General features: G+C 43.9%; 1 protein-coding gene across 1 annotated transcript in view; it reads left to right on the top strand.

Moving 5' to 3' along the window:
* thada (THADA armadillo repeat containing) overlaps nucleotides 1-21,823 on the top strand; it is a 56,368-nt gene that overhangs the window by 15,888 nt on the left and 18,657 nt on the right. The window contains exons 23-30 of the mRNA XM_029175065.2: nucleotides 808-940; nucleotides 2,861-2,983; nucleotides 3,247-3,369; nucleotides 3,538-3,629; nucleotides 7,308-7,397; nucleotides 10,101-10,232; nucleotides 13,340-13,508; nucleotides 21,032-21,135. Of these exons, the coding sequence (XP_029030898.1) occupies nucleotides 808-940; nucleotides 2,861-2,983; nucleotides 3,247-3,369; nucleotides 3,538-3,629; nucleotides 7,308-7,397; nucleotides 10,101-10,232; nucleotides 13,340-13,508; nucleotides 21,032-21,135 (966 nt within the window). The remainder of the gene's footprint in view (nucleotides 1-807; nucleotides 941-2,860; nucleotides 2,984-3,246; nucleotides 3,370-3,537; nucleotides 3,630-7,307; nucleotides 7,398-10,100; nucleotides 10,233-13,339; nucleotides 13,509-21,031; nucleotides 21,136-21,823) is intronic.

Below are 21,823 nucleotides of genomic sequence, written 5' to 3'. Positions count from 1 at the left end.
GCTCCTGTGTCGAGAGCGTAGGCATGCGTTCACAACCGAATCTGTAGATACGGCAAAAAAGGGAATGGTTGGTTGATTTAAGTTTGCCTTCCTACAACCACATACATCAACCATGTAGTCTGCAGCATACTGCAAAAATAACCCAAGACTTTTTTGAAGCAAGGAAGTGGGATTTCTTTTCTTTTTTTAACCGCATCCTAGTCACTAATCTAATCCGAATCTAAGTATGTGCTTTACTTGATGATGGTTCAGGATCCAGTCATGATTTAGAGGAGATCAAACTCCAGATACTGACCTTTTGTACAGTTGAGTTCACATGGTCACAGCAACAAATTAGCTTTAGGTCATTATCTGGCCTGATGATGGTGAAAGTGCAAATCGAGTGCTTACCTGGGATGAAGAATCTTTTTCTTTTATTTTCATGTTTGGGAGACGGAATAGAAGCCTGTTCCCACTACCTCTATCAGGCCCTCAGTGTATCAAGTGTGTGTGACGGAGAACACTAGACTTTGCATAGCAGCACTGAGGCCTTGCTGTGCCCTCCACTTTGAATTGTTATAGTTTGGCCTTTCTGCTCCATTGACAGCTTCTTACAAAACAGGGCAGAGCACCTTCCTCTGGTTTTGTGGTTCTCACCATGTGATAGAGAAGACTAAATGTGTCAAAGTGTGATGCACAGAAATAAATAGTAGTAAATAGTATGTTGGAATTTCGGTAATTAGCCTTAACTGCATATTGATGTAACTCTAGGATCCCACATTCAAAATGGATTGTGTGTGTGTGTGTGTGTGCGTGTGTGTGTTTAAGGAGTGGAAGTCAGGCCCTGCAGCAGCTTCCAGCCCGCTGGTTGTCTGAGGTTCTGGAGGAGGTCAAATCCAGCGACCCGTCATCCAAGCTGTGCGCCACGCGCCGCAGTGCTGGCATTCCCTTCTACATCCAGGTGTGTACACATGACTTTCCTGGCTAGAACGTTGCTGAGCTCTAACGAAAGGCTGATTCTAACATTTCAGTCTTGGTGCTGGACTCATAGTTATGTTTTAATTATTGAAAATGTTAATGTTCATACCCAAACATTCTCAGTCTTCTGTAACATTTTGGATAATAAAAATAACAGTACATCGGTGATTAGGGGCTCAGACGCTGACCTTTGGGTGACCTCTCCAGTAACCTTCAGTCTCACACACCCCTAACATTGTGTTGTCATCTGTCATTAAAGCGATACTTCAACGTCAAAAAGCGGTTTTAAATATTGTATACGTGTTGTAAATATTTATCAGCAGAAATGTGCAACAACATTTAACATTGAAGGTCTATGTCCAGAGAAAAGAGGGAGAGCGGAAGTAATATGTGTTGTGAATGCATTGCCCTCTGACAGATCACCTGAGTTTCAGAGACTGTACGTACCTGTCGTTTAGCCACGCCCCCCTCTCAGCCAGGCCGTTGCTGGGGCAGGTTTAAAAAAAAAAACAGGAAGCACTAGTTGTAGTCTGTGAGCACATGGCAAACGGTCCACTGAGTCTGGAATCTGATTCCCACTTCATTCTTAAATATTGCCTGCCATCGTTTGGGTCAGTTTTTCTTTAACCTACCTTAACACCTGACTGACTCAATCCTCCTCCCCACATCATGTTAAAACTAGACTCGACACATTCTGTTGTTCTACCACAGCAGAAAGTTTGAAGCCAGGCTGCCCTTGTGGTTATTGGTGACAGGTGCATGGCTGCACCGCTGGTATCACAGCCTCTCTCCTGTTTCTCCCCTCTCTCTCAGCTGTGTGTGCTTTGTGTAGATAAGTTGAATTTTGTTGTAGCTGGATTTTATGCCTCATATTCACTTCTGCCCTTTTCAACTTTCTTGTGCCGGCGTTCGCCCTAATTTATTCATAGGACAATATGAGAATCATCTCATCTCGTGTGTTATGAGTATCCATTTTTCCTGGCTGTAATGACCATGAAGTTAAAAACACCTCAGTGAGAGACATTGCAGATAAAAGAAAATAAAAATGAATGACTTACTGTAGCAAGGGGGTGAAGGGAGATAGAAAGACAGTGTGGAGGAGGAGGGCGAGCCCAGCAGAGGATGTCTGGGGAGAAGTACAGCTCTACACCTTGGCTGGACGTCGAGCTGCATTCCTTCAACAGAAAGACACAGTCAGGTCCGGGACGCTTCGCTCGTGCGCTGGCCTCATGCTGGCCGTCACCCATCGGGGCCAGACTTCACAGGATCAGTGGTAGCCCTCCCCTTTCCTCTGACCTTCCTCCCCCAAGAATTCATCTGAGTCACACTTGGCCTTCGCCACCTCCTCTCCCTCCTTGCACTCCCTAGCTCCATCGCTCCATGTCTCCCAGGCCCCAGTCTCACCCATAACCCAAGCCAGACACACAGCTGGCTCCCATCAGCTTCCACAGTAAGATAACTCCTTTCACAGACAGCAGCCAAGTGCTGTCACCTCTGCACTCCCACATTCTTGACTCCCACTCATGGCACATACAATGATGTAATTAAGCTAACAAATCTGTCTGGACCTGCTTATGTAATGACTGTGGCTTTATTTCTTATGATAACATTTTCTTAGGCACATTTTGGCACACATTAAAGTTGTTTATGCTACAATTGTAGATCAAAGAAGTACAGTAGTGAGTTGGCTCAAAATCTGAGTTTGGAGTACAGTGCCAGAGGCTATTTTTTTATAATTCTTGCTTTGGATCCATGCAATTATATAATATGTTGCATAAACGTCTCCTGATAATGGGAAAGTGTGTAAATGGCAGAAGTGGAAAACATCCCCTTCGCTTCATTCCCTTGGTGCTTTTCATTAACTGTTCATCTTCTTTGTATTTATTTTTCTCCATTTCTCCAGGCTCTGCTCTCCTCTGAACCAAAGTCGTCCAGCTGCAGTCTGCTGAAGATGACGATGAGACAACTGATCGCCCTGGCCATGCCATCTGCTGACAGGAACACTGACAGCTCCACCGTCCCTCAAGTGTGTTCAGCATCACTACATCCATTCTTGTGATATTAATAATGAAAGTGTATCTTAGTATTTGTCTGGTGGTTGCTATTATACATTGAGCTTCACCTTTTGGAGTGCATATTACTCATTACAATCATTTTCATGAGTTGTTACATGCAGTAAGGACAATCCCACTGTGTGATCACTAATATTTATATAATGTTGTTTCTCATTATTAATCTAGCAATTCATTTGTTCCTGCCGAATGCTTACACATCTGTTTACCACTACAGGTTCATGCATTGAACATCCTCAGGGCTCTGTACAGGGACACTCGCCTAGGGGAAAACATCATTCCCTTCGTCTCGGATGGAATGCGTGCCGCAGTGCTGGGCTTCACCTCTCCCGTCTGGGCAGTGAGTTTCACCATCGTCCCTTTTTAATGCATCAACTCCAACATTCCTCTCAGCTCTGAGGAAATCTGACATTCGTTGCACTGGCTCTGTATGCCTGCGTTCATTTTAATTTCAGTCTGTCAAAAAATGCACATCTCTACTAACGGTGCCTGTGCTACTTCTTCCCAGGTGAGGAACTCCTCTACGCTTCTCTTCAGCACTTTGATCACAAGGATTTTTGGAGTGAAGAAGGGAAAGGACGAACACTCGAAAAAGAACAGGTGTGTTCCTTCTCCACCTTTTAGTTGTGCTTTACCGATCCAACTTGTGTGTTTGTGCACAGTGACATGGTTAAACATTTATGAACTTATATGTCATTCATTTGCAAATAATGTAGAAGAATTAGTAATACTAGTGCATTGAAGAGCAAATGTTGTGCTTATTTATTATGCATGGAAATTCTGAGCTTAATGTGGTCTTAATTTTTCCCATCTGCTTTTAAAAACTAGCTGGTTATATTTTCATCCACCACTGAGGGGCGCTCTTGTAGCATTGTACTTGCTGAAATTAAATCAGTACTAGTCACTACTATGGCAAAGCAGAGCTACTGCAGAAATAGGCAGTACTCACAGTAGGCCGTTAAAGTAGTAGCTGTACCTGTAGGTTTCCAGCCCCATACACAGATGCCTTTTACTACCAATTCAGAGGTGGTGTGAATTTATCGCTGGTGAGACGCTGAATCTGGACCTTGATAGCTCATCCGCTGGAGGTCATACTGTATTGTGCAGATTCTAGGCCAGGTCATGCTGAGTATTGACTTTTTCCTCTGGTCAGGTTAAAGGTACAGCACGCCGGCTCGGTTTAAGGCCATTCTCAGCTGGGGCAGGGAATGTTGTAGGGTCCACAGATTTACGACGGGACAGCTTGATACTACAGAGCCTGGTGATAGGTCAAAACATCACTTAACACTAGGCTTACAAAGAAATGTGCATACAACGTTTGACGCATTAAACTCTGTATTTATAGCTGGACCATGAGCCAAAGGACACTAAACTATGTTTTGGTAGTGAAGAAATCAAATTCATTTTCATAATCATATTTTATCAATTTAAATTGACCTTTTGAGTGAGTTACTGTCTACTAGCTGTTGACTAGTTGTTTTGTTTTTTTAAGATTGTTGGTTATGAGCTCTTTGACTTCGAAGTGTTCCAATTTCTATACTTACATAACCAAACGTCATTAACCTACATATCCAACATGTGTGTAACATTTTATTTTGACGTGTTGTCGGATGGGGTTGGGTTGTACAATTAATGCATGTGCTTGGGGGTTTGACGGAGGTTTAGTTGGACGGTTATCAGCTGTTAGTCATGCTCGGCTGTCAAGGATTGTTTTGACAAATTGTCCATTGGCTTTGAGGTTTTGAAGAAAAGACATAAATATCAAGAGGCTTCCAGCCCTTTGTCAAACAACCCTTCAAGTATCTGGAGGCCTTGATCTACAAAATGAGAGCAGACCTGGGCATCGGGTGGAGCGAATTGTTTAGGATGCTGCAAGTTGCACACGGTTACATAATTGCAGAGGTTGTTTCCTGCCATGTTTACCTCGTGTTGAGGTGTGGGCGGGGGTTGGAAACAACTGGCGAACAATCACGCCATCATGGTGGCTGTTTAGAAATCAGAATGCTTACAAAAGGACACCATTGTATCGGACTTGCTGTGCTAAGCTATAGGCTAATCAGCTATGTAAATGGACATTGTACCCGCTGAACATCATTAGCCTGCAAACATGAACACGTAGCACTATGTGACTGTACAGTCGGTGCAGCCTAACAAAGCTTCTAGATGCATATGATTGAGCTCTCTTTGTATAAACATTAAAATCACCAATAATGTGATCTGCGCTTTAATTTCGTTGAGGTCAGTGCTAAGGTCCTGGAAGCTCAGCCTGTGTCTCCTCACTGTATTTCTGTTGGCTCCATTTCTGAAGGCCTTTGCAAACACTTGACATACAAATGGAGGCACTGCAGACTATGAACACAAGCGTGAGCGACAAGATGAACGGGAACCGTGTTGCCCTTGTCCCCCCCTTGCGTTTTCTCGTGTCCACTGCTTTCTTTCTTACTGTGTAGTTATTTATACATTTATACTTGCTAGTGGGAGAGATTGTGTTAAACATGGAAGAGAGGGACGTGTAACACTTTAGTCGAGAGCCAGTGAACCTAGTCCTTCGTAATTGTCTTTAAGTTGTTCCGTACTTGTCTCACATGCTCTTACCTATTCCTATTTTATGGTTGTGGTCATTTACAGTAGAAAATGTATTCTGACAGCTTGTCCACTCTAATATTGTGCATGTGTGAGCATGTGGAAGTGAGAGTATAAACACATTTCCCTCTCAAACAAACCAGTTTGATTACAACGTTATGTGTATTTGCGTTTTTTTGGGAATTTCAGCTGTGGATTTGGAATTGTCAAATCTAGGCTTTTTAATTTGCTTGTAACTCAACATTCTTCCAGTGCTGGTGTCTTCTTCTTCTTCGTAGCCAACAGCTGATATTATTCTAATATCACTGATGAGAAAAACATCAGCATCTTGGGGGCGAAACAGAATTTCGACTGCTCGTTAGATGCCCACAAACTGTACAGTGCTTATTAATGCAGTACAGTTACCTGAGAAGCCAAACTTCTCAGCCATTGTGTTGAACACATTTTAATAAAATGTGACATGTGGCAAAGCAGAAGAAAGCTTTAAAGTGCTTTGTTGAGCCATTTTTCTCAGGGGGTAGACCAGATCACAGCTGTGAACTCAGCAACTCAACCACACCTTTACACCAGCGTCACCTCCTCGCCTCTGCTCCGTGACCCTAACCCCCTTTTACTCCTTCTAATCTGCTCTGACACAACCTCTGACCTTCGTCCTCCAGGCAGCACCGACTGACTGTGGGTCTCTCATTAACCACGCTCTTACGTAACACATTTGCACACGAACCCAGCAAACTATTCGCTCGCGCTTCCTGTTGCGTTACAAAAAGTGAGGAGGAGCCTGTCACATTCACGTTGAAAGTTTTTTTTTTTTTTTTTTTTTTCTAAATCATGAAGTAAATATGCATGACAAGATTTTCAGCGGTGCCGCTGCTGGACTCCAGCAGACAGTAACCAGGTTCTGTGTTCGTGTTGCTTCAGATCCGGCGGCAGCCATGACTTAAGTGTTCTCTCCAGTCTTGTGATCATATGTTTGGCAGACCGGACCTCCTCTCTTTAGGAGCGACTGCATTTAGACAGGCATAGTTAAATCAAAAAACTTTATTGGCCCTGAGGCTGAATGGCGGTTGCAGCAGCCGGACCGCCAGTGTTAAATATAAAGCTGATCATTTTATTGACAGTCGTATGTGTGTGAATGCATGCGCACAGACACGTGTGGCGGGGGGCACATGGTGCATTATGTGTGTGGGGCTCTATTTCTAGCTGGAATGGGGTAAATGCACATAAAGGCTTTGTCCCTTCTAGCAGGCGTCTTTTCAAACAAGGCCCCCGGAACTTCACTGTGGCTGTAATTACACTTGTTGTTGTTTCTCGCTGTGATTCTGAAGTCATTTCCCCTTCATCTGCTATTCGGAGACTCAGGAGGAGGAGAGTATTTGAAGAGATTTTGAAATGATTGAGGAAAATTGTAGCATTTGCATCTGTTATGCAACTTAAAAGCAAGTTGTAGCTAAACTCTTATGTCTGGCATTAACATTGCTGCCCTGTTATTTCTGTTCTGAGTCAGCCATGACAATGTGAGGTCATACCATGTGGCTGTGGTTCCAAATATTGATAAATGATTAAAAGAAATCACACAATTCAGTTTACTGGGTCTCTCCTGGTCCTGATTCGAAGCCTGCTGGTGTTGTCTGAGTGCAGAAAGTGCCCAGTCACCCTGAGACACCCACTCACTGTTTTTCTTTCTGCTTCTCTCAGGATGACGGGCCGGGAGTTTTTCACCCGTTTCCCAGCGCTCTATCCATTCCTTCTGCACCAGCTGGAGGAAGCCGCAGCCACAGTGGAAAGGTGAGGTGGTTCGTCTTAATCCCCCGCACATGCGCACCGTAACTCAGCCCTGTCCGTGGCTTTTCACAGTCCCCTGATCCCATTATAGGTTTTACTTTGCATATGTACTGTATAAGCCAATGCGAGATAGCTTTTTTGTTTGGCTAAGCTGATTAACAGTGTGCTGGCAGCTTCGTGAAGAAATGAGGACGAGGTGAAGCGAGTGCAACTTTTTGAACATAAACTCTTACCTCGGATCAGTTACTGTTGGACTGGGATGTGTTTTTGTTTGGATCTTCTTCTTCACCATCACTCGTGTATTTGACAACGCATTTACTCAAAGCACAAGACTTTACAAGTAAATCATGTGTAAATGTTCTGGAGGTTTGTGTTTTTAGCAGCAGGGAGTCGAGTCCTTTGAGGTTCCTTGGCCTTATCTCTGTCAGCTCAATCCAAACCTTTTAAAAACGCCAGCGTCGTCCAGCTGCTCCCCAGGCAGCCTTATCTTAATGTGGATCCAATTAATTGAATGCTGTTTCGCAATTCGCTTCACTCCCTCCTCGTTCAAAACATCTGCAAATTTCCCATGGAACCAGTTCACGGCTTCAGCCTATCGCACCACCCAAACAGACCAACCGCACTGTACTTCAGCTGCACATAGCGGGACGTGAGGTAGAAGAGCTGTGGTTTGAAACCGCCTCGTACAAGAACATGCCAAAAATAGATTCAATATACAACGGAGCATAGAAAGTCAATGTGGAACACTTCCAGTGTATTATGCACTATGTTTTCAGTACTTTCTGTATGCCATGTGCACATATAGTTATGTCATCAACAAGACTCATTTGGGAGGACTCTATTATTATTGCACACAGCAACTATAACCACTAAAGGCACCAAATTTATTTAGAAAAAAATAAATGTCAACCTAGTAAAAACAAGGAGACTAACGTCTTTCTCGGCATTGTGCTTTTTTTCCATTCAATGGTTTGTGGACCAATTAATTTATAAGGTAATGATGTTCTCTCAATTTAACCCTGAATTGTCTCTGAAGCTATTTTGAGTTTGTGCGCACATTTAAATCTGTTATGCAGTGATTTGTTGCAGTAATCCTACCTTCACATCCAAAGAGAGAAGTTTTCATATACTCCACTTTTCTGTAATTCCCTAAACAGAACTGATGATTTATCTGTCTGAGAACGGACTTAATGGCCAGATTGACACTTTGGTTTACTTTAGAGCTGCTTCTGTGTCTTAGCTGCTGTGGCCCGTTCACTGCTTTCTAAACGAAGAATAAAAACATTTAAGGCTAGTGTTCTGTTTCCACTCACTTGAAAAAGATGTAAACCAAAAATAACCTCTTCATCAAACACTTGGGCTTTGCAGATGATTGAGGAGTTTAGCGAGAGGGGAAAGAAACTCATGGAAGTCCTCAGCTTGGAATTTACTGATGCCATTAAATGCCACAGAGTCTCTTTTTCATCCTGTCAAACATTTCTGCCTCCAGCTGTATCCCAACGTGGCCTAATATGTTTGCAATTTGCCCTGTGTTTGCCTTCCGCCCTTGTCTGTGACATCACATCCTTTCATGCTGTGCATGAGTGGATTTTGACACTAAACACACTGGACCGCTTACTAATTGGGCCGCTATTACATTTCCCATCTTGTCGATCTACAGCGGTCCCGGGAGGTGGGTATTCAATGTGTGTGTTTGTGAAAGTACAGCTTGTTTTCACAGGGGGTCTGTTGTTCTGTCTCAGGTCGATGGGATCCTCATGACTAATGAGAGGGTCAGGATGTCGTGCTCTACTGACACCCACATAAGCAGACTTTACATACTTGGCTTCATAACATTTGCAGCTCTGTTGCAGGTGATCTAACATAAGCAGTGCTTTCCTATGATGTTTTAATACAAAGGAGTATTTATCAGTAATGACACTAGGAGGCTGTTTCTGCATAGTTGACCTGTTATTCAATGTCTTTATTCTCCTTTTTTATGTTCTGTAGCTTTAGGTCATGTCTTGGTTGATTTCCCCCATTTTCCCCCTTTTTTTTTCCTCCTCTTTTCTAAGTGTGTCAGAATGAAACTGAATGGAAACTGTGTGTTGGTTGACTGGTTTCGTTGTGATGAGGTCTGAAAGCTTAGCGGGCAGACGATGGGATGGCCGTTATGGAGTGAGGTGGATTTAGATATGCCTCATGCATTAGAGCCAATGGGAATGAAAACCATGAACCTTCATCTAAACCACACAAACCGCTATAGCAGCAGCACAACAATGTAGTTAACAAACATGAAAGAATGTTTTGACACAAAGTTGAACACGCTCCTTCCATCACTACTGCCGATGTACAGAGGGCATCCATCTGCTGCCTACTCTCCTCTATCGCCATGACCAAAAGGACAAAACACAAGGTTTCTTCAAATAGTCGCTCCTCAGTCTCATAGGCAGAGTGACGAGCTCTGGATTAGATGTCGGATTAGATTATGAATGCTTCCCTGGGAAGGTGTTATGGAGATGCCTTCCCCCTTTAAGAGCTGGAAGAAGTGTCAGGCAGAGGGCGCCTGGGGTTCTGGGCCCAGAGAACCGGTAGAAGAAAACAAAACAAACGTACTTTAATCGGTTGCACTTGCTGCGATGGTTGTAACCTTTCCATTACACTTGTTTTTTTTAACATAAATGGTCATCTGGTTGTTGACGGGCTTTTTGTGTGTTGTGTGTCCAGTGACAGTGGTCAGGTGAAGCTCCACCCCAGCCTGTTCCTGCTGCTGCTGGTGCTCAGTCGACTTTACCCATCGCCTATGGATGGCTCCTCTTCACCACTGGGACTGGCTCCTTTCATGCCGTTCATCATTAGGTGGGTGTCAGTGCCACACATGCCCGGAAACGTCACACATGCAGTGAATGTTCTTTAATTCTGTGCCAGTTATGTAGAAAAATGTTTCACAGCCGTCTTTTATTCTAAGATGTTTTTTTTCCCCCGTCTGCTTCATTCCCTTGCCCCCACTTGTACCTTTTCCACCACTTCCAGCAATTATGCTTCTTACACCATCACATACCCATGAGAAGTGTCTCCAATCAGCATTTCTGCTTATGTAAAGGCTCAAACACACAAAAACACAACAAAGCACAACAAAACATTTACCAAAGGAATGCTCTGTCAAACATATGAGGGTCACACACCTGCTCTCAACCATGATAAAGCTCTGAAACGATGAGCTCTGAATCAGAACTCACTAAGTATAGAACACTTCACAAATGCGAAGACAAAACATGTGCAGTCTAAACATTGGTGTGCGTGACTGTTTGCACAGGTGCTTCAGTGTCCTCAATGTAAACTGGTGTCTTGCATCCTTTTCATTATGCTGTTTATTATTGGCTTAATAGACAGAACAGTAGGGGGAGGTGTGATTACAGCAGAGTGGTTTCTATGGCTGTGCTCCGTTTCCTCAAACCACTTTTTGACCAAGCGTCTGAATGGTTTTTCTTTCTACTTACGTTGTTGTGCTGTGCTGAACGGTGTACTGGGGAGCGAATGGGGAAACTGCAGTTGCAGACTTCATTTTTTACATTCCTCAGATGCAGAAATCCACAAAGATTGAAATACGTGTATCTATATCGACTGCACATGCAAATCCAATTAGGCTGTAAACGTGATGTATCATGACCGATTAGCACTGTGGTTAAGTCGGTGGGCACAGTGAACTCATAGGAATCAAAGTGTTGTGTGGTTAACGGGTCAGAGGCCCGACTGGCTGGTAGGCTCCTTCTGCCAGGAGAGGCATGCTGTGCATGCGTCCGCCCAAATGATACCCGCTGTTACAAAGGTTAAATATAGTGCAGCGCTAACCCCTTGTCTCTGGCAGCCGTGTTTTAACCCCGGTCCCATAACCCAGCTCCACGAGCATGTGCCGACGTGTCTGCTAAGGTCAATAACCACCCCCTGCTCCCTCTTCCTTCTCTCCATATGATTTAAGCCTCTACCTCCAGCATGAAGCTCATTTCTCTCCCGACGAGCACTTCTTTCCTTATATCCTGCCATCAGCGTTTCATATTTATATCCGCCCTGCCCCAGTCAACCCACCACCCGGCCCAAGCCAAATCTCTCGCGTTCGTCGCTCCCTGCGTTACACCTGCCCCGATAATGACAAAGAGAGCGATGATGATGACGCCCAAGAGGGGGAGGATGACGAAGAGCAGACACATTCATTCTGGATGTAACTGGTGGATATTTCATTCCAAGCCTTGGCGTGTTCATGTTCATCTCAGATGGTCCTCTCCCCTCTTCCCCTACAGTAAGCACTGGGACTTCACAGTTCTGCTATGTCGAGTGTTATCCAGTCTTGGTACTGAATCCCCTGCTCTCCCTCTTTCCCTCCCTCCCTCCCTCCATTGCTTCTTTCCCTTTTTCATTGTATCATACACTTTTTTTGTTGTTACAGTACAATGATATTCATTTGATTTTGCACAAGATGAAGTAAGATAACTGCTCTGGCTACGAGTGACTTTGTCAAATTCTTCTGTGAAGGGTTTTGTTCAGTCTCTGAGAAAGAGAAAACTCATCCCCCAGCAGAGTGAGGCCCAGATGAGTGTCGTCCACGCCAGGCAGCGGTCTGCCTGCTGACCTGGCAGAGGACGACCCTGTTTCTAAAATTACACCGCTTCAAACTGTCATTTCCTTTTGCAAAAGAGTTTCAATGGGACAAATTAGCACAAATAGTTAACATATGGGCCCCAAATGGGTCGTGGGAGGGTGGAAAGTGAGAGGGGTGTGCGTGCGTGTGTGCGTGCGTGTGTGTACGTGTACTTGCATGGAACTAAGAACTAAAAAACATATTCTTCTATCAATGTGGGGACATTTTGACAAAGTGAGGTCCTCAATTCTTTGACGTGTTTGAGGGTTAAGATGTGATTTTAGGGCTGAGGTTAGAATTGAGTTTTGGTTTAGATTAGACCAAAGGTTAGACGTCTGCTTTTAGTTGTGATTGTTAGGCTAAGGGGCTAGGGAAGGCATTGATGTCAATGGAGGTCCCCACTCAATGTAAGTGCAAGGATGTGTGTGTATGTGTGTGTGAGAGAGAGAGACAGACTTCCATGCTTCGAAATTCACGTGTACTGGCATGAAGAGCTCAGGAATGTGAACTCTTGTCAGTGTTGGATGCGGGGTCTTAGGTTGTCTGTCCGTCTGGAGGTGGGTGTCTATGAGAGGGAGGGATACTTTATGCACAGCGGGTGGAAAAGCATTTGTTGACAGTTACTTGCCCCAAACTACCCAGTGTTTGAATTGTTTTAGTTTTATTTTGTATTGTTTAGAGAAATGATTTTCATGCAGAAGAATAAAAGTATGCTGGTTATCATTTGATCTATGCTCTTGTCTTTATATCAAAGCCAAGGAAAGCATGTCTGCATAATTTTAGAGTGATCTATTGGTGTTTAACTTTTCTCTCGAAGCTTCAGCAGAATTTTCCACCGTGGAGCTGACCCACAGTAAAGCATTAAGGCTGTAACAGATCCCGTAAACAAAGTGGAATCTACGTCGCAGGGAATCATACAACGTCCATCTCAGCCTCCTCTCGTCTCCTATTCCTCCTGGTCGCGTCTTGTCCCCGTGTCAGGGGTGGCAGTGTTATGACATCGGAGAAGGAAAGACTATCGGCTTGTAAACATAGTTAATTTTAGCCGGCGAGTAGCCGGCCACGTTCTCCTGCAGCAGTGAATGCTGTAAAGTGCCTTGTTTATGTAATACAGATGTGAGCGGTGTGTGGGCAAAAACAAAACAGAATATCACATTTTCCCGTCTGATGTTTGGTAGTGATTAGAAAATGTAGAGGTTATTGCTGGTCTGGCGCTTTCACAATCTGCGTTTTTGAATTGAAGCTGATGTTATCTTCCATCTAAAGGGAGAAGTCTGCTTTCCTGCAGGTAGATCTCATCCAGGTAATGTTGCTTGTGTTTGTTTTGTAGATGCGGGCGCTCGGCAGTCTATCGGACGAGAGACATGGCAGCTCGTGCACTCGTCCCCTTCGTTCTGGTCACCCAGATCCCATCTACCGTTTCCTCTTTACTGCAGGAGCTTCCTCCAGAGCCACGGCCTAAAATCCAGCACAACCACATCCACGGGACTCTGCTGCAGGTCTGCTCCCACACGTCCACAGAAATCAAGCGCACGTTCAAATTGTTTAAATGTTGTATGATTTTGAGTAACAGATTAACTAAACAAAACATGCATATATCACAAAATTGAAGTTTAATTATATAGCGAATTTAGCGAATAACTTTACACAAGTGCTCATCCTAATCAGTCAAACCAATAAATAGCTGTGAGAACACAGTGAAGAAGTTGTATTTGTACCTGACAAATTTCTAATCTCAAATTAAGCCAGTCAGAACAGAAAGACGACAAATCTCTTTGTCATATCACACTTACAATGTCACAATGAAGTCAATCTTCTGCATTCAACCCGTTAAAGTGAGAACCAAAAAGTGTATTTTTTGAGGACATTTTGACAAAGTGTGATGGTAAATAAAACACACAAAGAGCATCACTCTTTTACATACTTGGATTACTTTAGCATCAGGTGAGTTTTCAAGTCAAGAAGCTGAAGTGGTTGTGTATGTGCTCACCTCACAGCAAGTATAGGTACTGTATAGGACATCAAGCCTCCATACACACACACCCACACACGCTCCCCCTCCCTTTTATCAGGCCCACTCCTCCAGTACTCACACAGAGCCTGTCCAGACATGGTGGTTATCGCAGGGTAAATACCAGTGTTTAGTTCTGTCGTCACACTCTGACAAACACAACCAAACAGTCTGCTGGTAATATCAACACGCAGAGGAAAAGGGGGTGAGGGAGTTTCCCCAGCCTTTCATTGAACATCACTGATGGGGCCAGTGGGGGAGCTGAGGGTACATAGTAGTAGGAGCTGAGCTCGGGGGTCAACACCAGGAATGAAAGCTGCGCTGGTTTCTTCAGGTTATGATGGAGCACTTATGGTTTGATAGCGGTTTTGACTGCAGGGAGGTCCACAGTGTGACGAAGGAAAGGATGTGGAGAGGAGGGGAGGTAGGGCTCCTCTAGAAGAGAGGGGAGTGAAACGGAGCTTCTCCAGGCGTTTTCTGGTGTTTCTCTGCATTGGTCCCTCCTCCTTAATTTAACAATTTTAATAGTCCCTCATCTGTAAAGTTTTTCTCTCTAGTCTTGTATATGCTTCACCTAAAGAAGCTGCAGGAAGGACAGACGACAGGGGACACAATGACTGATTCATACATGTGGGCAAAGGAGATTTAACCCTTTCATTTGTCCACTGTGTTGGTCCAAGGTTTTAGGTTCCACTCATTGGTGATCAGTAGAATCAGTACAATGTGCATCCCCTTTTTTTAATGACACTAAAAGACGCCTGTGTATATATTCTGCTGTATAATGGAGACTCTCCTGGTGCACGGATGGCTTTTAGCTCTCCATGGACTTCCAGATCTGATTGGATGCAGGACTTTCCTCATGGGGCTTCAGAGTGATGTCTACAAATGCTGAGTTCTGACCAGACTTCTCTTTCACTAATAAACGACATATCTGCTGAACTGCACAATCAACTTTACCTTTTATACGCTCAGCTAGTTTCCCTGCCATGTTCCGTGATTCATTGTAATGAACTGTGGCATCAGATAGATAGAACGTTTTAGTGAATGAAACTAGAAGAGACTGTTTGATAGGTTTGATTGACACTTGCTTGAGCTTGTTAGTACGTGGGAGTACAGAGTAACGAGTAATCTGTTTTCTTGCTGGTTCTCACTTTTCAAATTTGAAATAATCCCAGTTTCAAAATGTGAAATAAGGACTCAATGCATTATATGAGCTTTTTAAGTTGAGTCGTGGGTTACAGCTCTAAATAGAAAGTAATCTCTGTTCTGGAGCTACAGTTGGAGACCAACAATATTTAATTAAAGGGGTCAGAAGACAAATAAGATAAGATATAGGTTAGATATAAGAGGAGCTGTGTGCAGGCGCAACAGTCTAAACATGGTGCAGGTATGCTGTGTACGTGTGGGAAAGCGCTGCAGAGTCACCGATAGAGGAGATAGCAGCAGCAGAGGAGAGGATGTGATGTGTGTCACATATTATATTCCCATATCATGGTAGCTTGTTTAGACTTCAGGATGGTGAACTGTCAGACAAACGAAATAGATGCGCATATATACTGTATACTCCACACTGGAGGTGTGTTTATGCGGACAGGAGAACACCGTGTTTAGCCTTGGGAGATGCCGTGTGTGTGTGTGTGTGTGTGTGTGTGTGTGTGTGTGTGTGTGTGTGTGTGTGTGTGTGTGTGTGTGTGTGTGTGTGTGTGTGTGTGTGTGTGTGTGTGTGTGTGTGTGTGTGTGTGTGTGTGTGTGTGTGTGTGTGTGTGATGTTTTTGCTTGCGGGAGAAATGACTTCCTCTGTTATTGTCAAAGAACCACTGTGGGCCACGTGTGGGAGCTGGAAACCATCACGGCTACTGAGAGCAACTGTACCACCCTGCTGACTTTCTCACACACAGTGAAGGAATCCCATGGCTTCACACAGGGTCACTTTCTTCATTCAGAGTTTTAATTGAACAATGTATATCAGATCCAGTTTGACCTCCTATAGTTGCATTGGCTATTGGATGGTCCTTGAGTTTTCTAGCTTTGGGAATTTTGTTATTGCCCCACAAACCTCACTGGAAACACTGATTAATAAAACTTGAATTAGTGTTTCCATACAAGCAAAATGCAGCAGTACAATTGGAAGCAGACAGGGAATAATGAAAAATCAGAGAAAAAACTATTATGAGCAATATCTTACACAACTCACTGGATTTGAGTTTGTGCTCCCTCTTCATATGCAGTCGTTAAATGGTATCTGACTGGAATTAGGGATATTTCAATGGACCTAGCTGAGACATTGCTCTTTCTAGGAATATAAATATGGACTAGGATAAGAGGATCTAGACATAGTGGCAGCTTGAACTAGTAGGTGTGTATCAGTTAATAACACAAATGGATACTTATTGAGAAATGTCTCAAATAACTAATACTTTTTGAGTGAAGGGGCATAATTAACTCAATTTATTGATGGCAGTCTTGTCACCTGTAATTATAATCACTTCAGTGACCAAAACTCTGTTGATACAACCAGGACAGAGCTTAACAACAGACAGAGTGGAACAAACCCAGCCCGACACCAGACTCCACTCTGAACACATGTCAGCAACAGCCATGGGCCACGTCTCCTGGTTTAGGCCCTTAGTATTAAAGCTGCGGCCTGTGGTGGTTTGAGGAGGACCACCTTAACGGATATAATCCTTTGTGTATTTCCACAACACAGGCCTAATGTGTGGCAGGAGGTGGCTTAGGAGTTAGGATCATCGCTGTCTCCTCTGGCAGCAGTGAAGTTGGCATTGTTTTCCAACACCCAACTTTCCCTGCTGTCCTCTAGTTTCTTTCTTTCCGCTGGGCTGCTGCTGCAACTGCTAACTTTTGGCGCCTGGTCTGCGCTTTCTGGAAAACCCTCAGACTCGAGCCAGGGAAAGAATGTGTGGGTATTAAAAGTAAGATTGAAACCTATCTTATCCACCGAGAGTATTTGAAACTGTTTTAAAACAACAAGCTCTAACTGTGTGCCTTACACAGTTCACTTATGGAAAGTCACTTAATGCATACGTACTAGGATTAACAGTAACACAACACTATACAACTCTTCACTGGTCAACACTGTGACTAATCACATCAAGTTGTTTTCCTTTTGAGTACAAATCAGATCAGGGTCTTCTTTTGAACTAAACTTACTAAACTTAAAAAAAAATTAAAACAACTGACTGTGAACTTTCTGTGGCTGAAGTTGCTCACACTCTACTCATCAAAACATCAGCGGCCTACTGAATATACTTCCATCCACACACACACACACACACACACACACACACACACACACACACACACACACACACACACACACACACACACACACACACACACACACACACTATTCTGCCACCAGAGAAGGAGATAAATCTCTCTAGACATAATGGAAATAACATACAGCTCCCTGATGGCTTGTTGAGTTGCACTGTTCTAAATTTTGACAAACATGTAGTAACACAGTTCGCACACACTACATAAATTACTAGGTTGTCACACCCATATGGATGTAGATGGTGCTATATAGAGTAATAGTGTTATTTCTATATTTAACCAGCTTTTATTGAAATGCTCAAGTAATTAGCCCCTTCCATTCTCTGTCCAGCCTCCTATGTGTGTGTGCATTTGAGTTTTGGTCAGGATTACAGCAAGGGTTACACCACTGTTTTTTGTTGTTATGGTTAGGGTAAGGTACTACTGTAGGCAAGGCATTATGTCAATGGTGAGTACTCACTAACATGTAAATGCATGTGTGTGCGTGGTCAGTCTGTGGTTGCGGCAGTGGGAGGGACAGCAGGGCAGCCTGATAACAGAGTCTGGAGGGACCTCACATCCACCACCACTATTTTTACCAGAACCAAAAGAGGAGTAAGGCTTGCACACACGCACACACGCATCCTTGTACTTACATCGAGTGAGGACCTCCATTGACATAATGCTTTCCTAGCCCCTTACCCTAACCATCACAACTAAAGGCAGACGTCTAACCTTCGTCTAACTCAATTAAAACCTCCGCCCTAAAATCACATCTTAACCCTCGAACAGCCTTCAAAGAAGTGAGGACCGGCCAAAATGTCCTCACTTGGTTTTCGTTTTCTTTGATGTAAGCACGCGTGCGCAGCTCAGATAAAAACAAGCAATGGAAATAAGTTTTGATATTTTTAATTCTACAGTAATATTTTGTCACTTATAGTTTTAAAAACACTTCTGTATATCAAATTCTTCTTTTTTAAAGCATTAAAGTTAACTCGCAAATATTTGTTTATTATCCTAGAACACAAGGATAAATCTAGTGTTAATTGTGTTAAAAGTGTGAATTTTCCTACTTCCTACCTGTTTTAGTGGTAGCACACACTGAAACCACATGAGTCACTGTTGTAATCTGAAGAAATAGAAAACAAAATCATAAAATGTGTCCTATTTAGACACAATGAAGCAAAAGAAAACTTGAAATTGAGTAAACAGAAACGCACCAGGTGTCTGTGCTGCTGGCTTATGCTTCCCCATTCATTTAAACTTGATCCTATCCCAGCATCTCCTCCCACATGTGGTGCAGATCCGCACTCAGTGTTTGGGAGGAGGAACGGAGAGGCTGCATTTTCTATAAATATTCTGCTTTTTGTTGCGCTTTGCTGGATTGAGCCGGTTGAGCCTCCCATGCAGGGACTTCCCAGCCCGGACGGTGAGGTGTAGATGTGGAGTGCAGGGAGAGGGGAAGGGAGATATGGCTGGAACCAATGATGTGACTGCGGCTGCAGCAGAAGCGTCCTCGTTCTTCTAGATCAGTCCAACTAATTATAAAAATGTATTAGCACAGATGATGCATATTTTACACAAACAAATCTAAAGACATTTAAGTAGCAGTAAGAAACCTCATCATCTCTTCGGGCATGATGAGGTTAGAGTTTAGTGCCAGATCGGACTATTTGTTGACAGACAGTATCTCGTGTAATTAAAAAAGGAACTCTAAGCTTCTTATGACACAACACTTTTAGTTGTTCACGTGAGTATTGTTTAGGTTTGTGTGATACCTTTACTTTTAATTATGCCACATGTAGTTGACTGTCTAGCAGTAATTTTAGCGTCAGTGTGTCTGATGTTGCTGTTTTTTAAAAATCTCATTCTCCACAAAAACCAAAATGATACCACAGGTCCAATGTTGATTTTCAGGGTATTCCACTTTGGTGTATTGGGGAGAAAAACTGTGTTACAGGTCAATGCTAAAGCAAAGTCATTGACTAATTCACTACTCCTTTGTCAAACACAAGATGCATCAATAGATCACTGTCAGTGCAGATTGCAGGTTCTCACAGGAGAGTCACACCCTCTGATTCGGCCAGAATCAATTTGTAGACACTTGGAATCAATCACATGGGATTAATGGAAGTCACATAGAGTTAATGGAATCCTCAGCATGTCTAAGCTTTAACCACGTCAGCTACATGTTTTAACAGGAACCTTTGAGATTTCTTTTACTGGAATCAAATGGACTTTCTCTATTAAAACTTCTTTTAGCTTCTGTGGCAGGTCCATGTTGTCCATGCAGGAATTGTTTCACACAAATAGCTCATTTGTTTAATGTCCTGAAGTGTTTAGAATTGCAGTGCATGTGTGAAAGGGGCTTGAGGTCCATAGTGCATTTTCTGTATACTGCTGCTATAATGGATTTAGTGAGAATGCAGGCAAGCAGGTAATCCTGGTTTGAACGCTGCATGTGTGAATAGATAAGTAAGCTGTAGCTGGAAGTGTGTGTTCCAGGACAATGAGAGGCTCAGCAAATATTTGCAGATATTCTTTACAACCCTTGGTTAACAATAGATTCACTCAAAATAGTTCAATATTTGGCCTGGGAATCTGCTCCATCACTGTCTCTTTATAGATGGAAAAGCCCTTAAAGATTGACAGCAGGAGGACGACGCAACCAGAGCTGTGGAAGCTGTTTGTGTGAGCATGTGGGTGTGGGGCTGGGCGTGGAGACTGCCTGAAAAGGGGGCAGGCCAGGACTCGGTGGCCAGGCTTGGTGCTACGTGGTCAGCCTGGTTTTTCCCCACGTTGCCTTCCCTGCGCAGTGTAATGAATGGCTTCCTACTGGTCTGTGGCCATGGCCCCGGCTTAAAGAGTATACTTACCAAGGCCCAGAATACACACCCCAGCCAGCCAGCCAGCCAGCCAGCCAGCCAGCCAGCCAGCCAGCCAGCCAGCCAGGGTCCTGGCCTCTGAACCACCAGTCCACCTGCTACAAACTGGCTCAGTCTCACACTGTCACATTAGCCACAGTGAAGAGAATGATTTGATCTTCACCAGGCAGCAATTTTGCTCGCTACATGATGCATCAAGACTCAACTATTGCAAATGTTCTGTCTGTAATATAAAAATGTTTCTGCTCAGTTTACAGTTAGAAATAATGTCTCAAAGGTCGTCAGATTACGAGTGAATTTAAAATGTATTTAGAAACACTGAAACAAAAAATATAAAAACTGTATTTTGTATTTTTTGTAATTTTGTATTTCCATACACACAAACATGTCTAAATTAATTTTAAATTAATATGAGGATTGACGTAAGCGGGCCAGACGCTCCTAAGACAACGAGTGTAGTGGTGCAGGTACAGTACACAGATGGAGCCAGATTTAAAAGCAAGCACGTTGGGAAAAAAGTAAAAAAACTGAGCGAAAACCGAAAAAGAAGCAGCATCTGGATGCATTTCAATGATACTGGAGATGGCAAACCTCAGTGCAGACTTTGTAAAATGAAAATATCTGTCAACCTCCACTTAACACTATTATCTAAGTGTTATAATGTCAAGACCAAAGGTTTGAATAAAACAGTAGTGAACGTATACTGTATAATGTACTTCTTATGTAGATTCAGGTTGACCCCAGGGATGCTGTGGGGTGACTGTTCACCACTGACCCACCTTGCTACCAGTACACACACACTGCACTGTTTAAGCCTTTTGGTTTCATTGTCTCTGTCTCTGTGTGTATCCAGGTGCTGTTCCTGCTGCGCTCCTACCAGACTGACTCACACAGACCTCTGCCAGCAGGAAATGGCATAAGCAAAGCCCTCTGTCAGCGCATGTGGCTCGCCTCGCGGTAACTCTAGACACACACGCGCCCATGCACACACAGATAACCATCCGTGCCTCCTCTACAACTCCCTCACCAGAAAAATAGCTCCTTGTCTCACCGTTCTTCCCCTCCCTCGCGTGGTCCGCTTCATGTCCTGCCCAGGCTTCCATTTCAAAGAAGCTGCCTGCTTTCTCCTGCACACACCCCCCCCCCCCCCCCCCTTCTCCCCTCTACCTCTGGCCCTCTCACCCAAGTCTGAGGCCACAAGATGGGCCACCGATTACTGAGCCGGCCCCCTCCTGCCTGGCCGGGGTCAGGCCGGGGTCTCTGGTCCCCGGTCCCCCTGTGCTTCGGCCCTACAGCAGATAAGACCGGGTCACTGGGTTAGCAACGCTAGCTCTGCTATCTGCGCTTGGCTACACTGATGAGCCTTTATTAAGATGATGAAGTGAATTCTTGCTCAGCAGAGCGTGCCCACCGCCTGTCTGTTTGATCATGCAGCGTTGCAGACCCGGCGCCGAGATCTAAGGACACCACAGGTCAGAGGAGCTCTGTTTTTGGAGAAAGAAAACCTACTCTCTTGTCCAGAACACCACTAATTTGAAGCAGGCTACTTTCAAAAAGGATGGAATGCATTGTTCGTCTGGTCTGAGTCAGTGTTTTGGTTTTGGCCTCACACCGTCTCTGTGTTGTCATTTTGGACTTTTTCTGG

This window comes from Betta splendens, chromosome 15 (assembly GCF_900634795.4).
Source record: "Betta splendens chromosome 15, fBetSpl5.4, whole genome shotgun sequence".
Classification (NCBI taxonomy): domain Eukaryota; kingdom Metazoa; phylum Chordata; class Actinopteri; order Anabantiformes; family Osphronemidae; genus Betta; species Betta splendens.
The sequence above is the reverse complement of the archived record's forward strand: the minus strand, read 5'-3'. Positions and strand labels throughout refer to the sequence as shown.